The 5,031-nt window shown below is 65.3% G+C and overlaps 1 protein-coding gene across 4 annotated transcripts; it reads left to right on the top strand.

The window, feature by feature from the left end:
• Nucleotides 1-1,517: 1,517 nt before the first annotated feature.
• LIMD2 (LIM domain containing 2) lies at nucleotides 1,518-5,010 on the top strand. Of its 4 annotated transcripts, none has more exons than XM_043584965.1 (5): nucleotides 1,518-1,854; nucleotides 3,444-3,538; nucleotides 3,730-3,774; nucleotides 3,856-3,995; nucleotides 4,071-5,010. In XM_043584965.1, exons 2-5 carry the CDS (start codon nucleotides 3,497-3,499, stop codon nucleotides 4,228-4,230), a joined length of 387 nt encoding a protein of 128 aa, XP_043440900.1. In that variant the 5' UTR covers nucleotides 1,518-1,854; nucleotides 3,444-3,496; the 3' UTR covers nucleotides 4,231-5,010. The 4 variants fall into 4 exon arrangements, with proteins under 4 accessions (XP_043440900.1, XP_043440902.1, XP_043440899.1 ...); XM_043584967.1 differs by lacking the exon at nucleotides 1,518-1,854 and adding an exon at nucleotides 2,551-2,680; XM_043584964.1 differs by lacking the exon at nucleotides 1,518-1,854 and adding an exon at nucleotides 2,581-2,680 and having other exon boundaries at nucleotides 3,397-3,538.
• The last annotated feature ends 21 nt before the right edge of the window (nucleotides 5,011-5,031 follow it).

Here is a 5,031-nt window from a genome sequence, read left to right as displayed (position 1 = left end):
TTGGAGAGTGGCATTGCTGTGTGCTGGCCTTACAGGCTCAGATGGGAGTCCTTCAGTGCCACATTCTGCCATCCAAGAGTGGTCCCACGGGTGCACGTGGAAGCCCAACCATGACCGCTTTCATTAGATAGCCTCACAACATGCCAGTTTCTTTTAAAACCCGTAATAGATGTATCACCTGACTATTCATTTTAGCCTGTGGCCGTCAAACCACTTTGGGGCTGGGAAGGTCTAGGTGCTAAAGACCAGCCCTTCAATGTGTGGGACCACTTCTGGGCTGCTAGGAGTCCAGGCAGAAGAGGCTTACCTTTGGCAGGAAACGAGGTAGAGGGTTTTGTTTTGTAACATGACTTGGCAGTGTCTCCTTACCGCTGGAACTAATACCCAAAGAGCAGGTAACCTAAGAGCCAGACCTGTCCCCTCTCTGTCATCCTGGCTGCTGGCCGGCAAGGGTGGGGGGACTCTGACCTGGGTCTCCATGGTGCTGCCTGCAGCACAGGCCTGGCGAGCCCCCCCCCCCCCCCCCCCCCAGCCCAGGCACTTCAAACTTCAGGTGAAGGAAGTGCCCCTCCCTCTTCCCTGCTTGAACCATCAAATGCTCTCACTTTCCCTTCCCTCAGAAATTGTAACTCCAGTTTAAAAGAAAAATACCCCCCCCCCCCTCCTTTGGGCAGTTACAGCAGTTGAGGTGAAGGGAACGATGCCATCCCCACTATGAGGTGGAGGCCAGGTCACATTTATTTCCAGCCTTCCTCCTTCCTCTTGCCCAGCTCATTTTTTTTTTTTTCTCGAAACCTCAAGTTCCCTTTTCTCAACACCATTATCAGCCTGTTTTTCTTTCCTTCTGAACTGCTTTCTTCACCTTGCTCTCCACTCATCCTTAGTGCCCAGGCTGCCTGCTGCTTCTGTGGTAGCTGTCTGCAGACCCTACCACCTCTGGGCCCAGGCTGCTGCTGGGTGTCTGCTGTCCACCCAGCCTGCTCCCTGCTGCACCTTGGTGCAGCAGGGCGGCCGCCTTTGAGAATTTGATGACCTCTGTGCCATCTGCCGGGAAAGATGCACACAATTTTTGAAGTTACACACACACACACAAACCATCATGGGAGTCCTGGGCCTACAGCTCCACCCAAACATATATCTCCTCTAGGGAGAAGTGGGAGGCTGGGGAGGAAAGCCAGTTGCAGTGTGGGGGCCCTGAGGGAGCCAAGGGAACAGCTAGCGGGGTGGCTGGGGAAGCCTGCTGCCTCCCTCCCTCCCATGCCAGGCACGGAGGCGCTGAGTTGTTCTGTTCCCTAACGCTTGTGTGGGCTGCGCTCTGGAGCCACCAGTTCTATTCCTGCCACAGTGTGGGAACAAGCTATGTTTAGGGCTGTGTGGTGAAAACAGTTTCCAGCCAGACATCAGGCAAAGCCCAGCAGTCCCTGGGGCCGTTTAGACCCCGATCTCCCAGCAGAGGTCGTCCAAGAAGCCGGGGCCCCACGTGTGGGGCACAGCTGAGGCTCCACCCCGACCAGGTGCCAGCCACTTGCCTCCCGGGTGCCTTGGACCTGTGTTGTGTGCTGGAGGCACTGCAGCCGGCTGGGCCAGAGGGGCTGGAGGGCCTGGCTTCTGGCACCGGCCCTGCTGCTCTTCACATCTTCAGGCCTCGCTCCCTTGTGTTAAATGGGGTCAGGGGACACCGAGATTTGCTTGTTTGACGGATGTAAATTTCCTTCCCTGAAGGGGGGAGCCCCTGATTTCTCGCAGGCAATAGTGCCCGCCCGCAGGACCCTGGGGTGACTAATGCCACAAAAACCGGCCACAAACGTTTTAGGACGGCGGGCCTTGGAGGGCTGCTGCCTTTGGTGATCCCGGGTACCTTGTCTATGGGGTCGCGCGAGAAGGCTCTAGGGAGTGGGGGTGGTCCGCTGGACCTCTAGTGTAGACTGGCACTCGGTGAGCCCGCGGCCCAAGGTGACAGGACACAGGGGCAGCCGGGCCTCGCAGCCTCGCGTGGCTGGACCGCGTGCCAGCAGCCGCGGCCACCTTCCTCGGGCGGCCGTATGGGGGCGGCCCCTGGCGGCGGGAGGACTCCGCGGCCGGCGGGGGCGTGGGAGCCGGGACCGGGCCGCCCCCGCGGGGTCTGTCAAACCTCAGCGCCCACGGAGATCCGGGCGGGCCCGAGGGCCAACCGGGGGAAACTGAGGCACCTAAAGGCCCAAGGGCACTCCGGTTATCCTTTTTCGCCCCAGGGGCGTCGCCGGGAGCGCCATTTGTCCCGGGACCCCCGGCGTCTCAACCTGAACTCGTCCGCGCCCGGAGGCGTGCGGTACCCTCCGGCTCCAGTCCCGGCCTCGGTCGGGAGCGGACCTACCGACGGGGCGGCGGGCAAAGCGCGAGTGCCGGGAGCGCGGGGTCGGGGCGGGGGGCAGACAAAGGCAGGGGACGGCGAGCGAGGGAAAGACAAAGCGCAGAGGGGGTCGGCGGCGGCGCGGGGGCCCCGGAGGCGGCTCCGGGCGCGGCGGAGCCAATGGGCGGGCGCGGGGCGGGGGCCGGCGGGGGCGGTGCCGCGATAAGGCGGTGGCGGCGGCGGCCGCACGGGGACCACTGGCAGCGGCGGCAGCTCGCGCCCGCGCCCTCCTCGCACCCGAGGCGCCCCCCGGAGACCGACCCCCGCCCCGCAGCCCAGGCCGGGGCCCCGGTGAGACCCGCGGACGGGCCGGGGAGGGGGCCTGCATCCGCCTCACGAACCCGGGCGCCGAGGTGGGGGTGCAGGCGCGAGGGCCGCCGCCCGCGGGGGTCCCGACGCCCAGCGCCTGCGCCCGTCGCTCTCGGCTGGGGCTCCGGGACCAGCGGCCGTCCTCCCGGGCGGGCTTCCAAGCGGGGACGGGGCCGAAGCCCCCTGGCGGGGCCCGCGGTACGGGTACCGGGTCTACGGTCCCGTCCTCGCGGGCCCCGGAGCCGAGAAGCGGGGCGCGCGGGCGGCGGCTCGGGCGGGGCGGGCGGCACGGCCGGGGAGCGCTGTCCAGGGGCTGGGCCGGCCGAGTGGTGGGCGCCCGCGGCCTCAGCAGCGTCGGGCCGGGGTCAGGCGGGGCCAGCGGATTCTCACCGAGGCCCCGCCTGGCCCGCCTGCCCCTGACCTCCCCTCATCCAGGCGGGGTCCCGGGCGGCTCACGGCGGCTGCGCGGTGCCCCCTCCCCGGGCCGCTCCGGCTCTCTCCGTTCTTCCCCCACACCTGGTTAAGCTCAGGGACCCCCCCTGCCCCTCCGGGAGCAGCGTGGGGGGCGGGCGGGCGAAGGGGGAGGTGGGTGGGGGGCGGAAGTGGCAAGACCCAGAGCAACAGGAAATGACTTAGGGAAAGTCCCAACCGCAGCCCCCCAGCCCCCTGCCTGTAAACACTCCCACCCCACCCTGCAGGCTGGGGAAGGGCTTGTGGGGCCCGACCCACCGACTTCCCCTTGCAGAACCCAGCGGGTGCCGCGTCTCTACCTGGGGCCTCCATCACCTCCACCGAGCCATGTACCAGGCTGCAGGAGCTGCCCAGGCCACCCCCTCTCATGTAGGTGATCAGCGGGGTGGGAGACCCCCGCCGCCGCAGGCGTCTGGCCTGGGGGTGAAGGGGTGAGGGGCGGCGGGTTTGCCTGCCACCCTTTGCCCCGCCCCCATGCCCCTGGGATCTGGGCCGGTGACCCCAGCAATGATCTGGGGCATCCCTCCGCTGACCTGGCCCTGACTGGCCCTCTCCCATAGGAAGCCAAAGGCAGCGGTGGCAGCAGCACTGTCCAGCGCTCCAAGGTAGGGCCCTGAGACCCGGGTGTTGGGGGAGAAGGGGATGGGCATGCGTCAGGCCCCCAGCTGACTCTCTCCCCGGGACAGTCCTTCAGCCTTCGGGCCCAGGTGAAGGAGAGCTGTGCCGCCTGCCAGAAGACCGTGTACCCTATGGAGCGCCTGGTGGCGGACAAGCTCATTTTCCACAACTCTTGCTTCTGTTGCAAGCACTGTCACACCAAGCTGAGGTGCGCCCTTGCCCTGCCCCTGCCCTCGCCCGCCAGCCCTCACCTGACCTGACCACAGTTGTTCTGCTTCTGCAGCCTGGGCAGCTACGCGGCACTGCACGGGGAATTTTACTGCAAGCCCCACTTTCAGCAGCTGTTTAAGAGCAAAGGCAACTATGATGAGGGCTTTGGCCGGAAGCAGCACAAGGAGCTCTGGGCCCACAAGGAGGTGGACGCCGGCACCAAGACGGCCTGAGGCCCCTCTGCTGTCCACCCCCTCCATAGAAGAGGGCCTGGAGTGGGGCAGTGGGAAGGGTGGGAAAGAGATTGGACCTGGGCTCCGGTTGGGGGGCAGGGTGGGAGGGGGATAAGGTCATCTTGCTCAGGCAGAGGGTTGGGGGGGCAGAGCTCCAGGATTGTTTCATTCTCCCTGGGGGTGGGTGGTGGTGGTTTGGGAATCAGGATTGGGGGTTTCTCACCACCCTGCTTCCTACTTCTTTCAGCCTACCCCACTTCACCCTATGGCCCCCTGGGAGGTCCCCAAGCCCAGCTTCCCTATCTAGGTGCCTTTTCTCCAGCAAGGAGTCAGCATGCCCCCCTCAGGGTCCCAAGCTCCCTCACTGCCACCTGGGGCCCTCTGTGGCCCCCACATCTCCCCATCTACCTCTGCCCTTAGCCTGGTCCTGAGCCATGGAGACTGGAGGAAGGAGAGCCAGTGTGCCCTCGCTGGGCCTCACAGAATGCCCACCAAGGAAGGCCCTGTGGGGGAGTGGAGGGGGAAGTTGATTAGCCCTGCCCTCCACCCCCCCCCCCCCCGGCCCCACAGGCGAGGCAGGGCATGCCCAGTGGGGCTGGGGACCCATCTTGCACCACCGGAGTCAAGAAGCGGAAGCTAAAGCACCGCCAGGCTGAGAGCCACAGAGACTGGCTGGGTGGGGGCTGGCATTGGCCATGCTCCCCTCCTCTTGTCCCCTATTGCTGCCGGTTCTGACTGTTGCGATCAACCCTGTTTTAAACATGTTTTAACAGATCCTGACTCTGTATTATGTGGCCTGAT

Source organism: Prionailurus bengalensis, chromosome E1 (genome assembly GCF_016509475.1).
Source record: "Prionailurus bengalensis isolate Pbe53 chromosome E1, Fcat_Pben_1.1_paternal_pri, whole genome shotgun sequence".
Classification (NCBI taxonomy): domain Eukaryota; kingdom Metazoa; phylum Chordata; class Mammalia; order Carnivora; family Felidae; genus Prionailurus; species Prionailurus bengalensis.
This window is presented reverse-complemented; position numbering and strand designations above follow the sequence as displayed.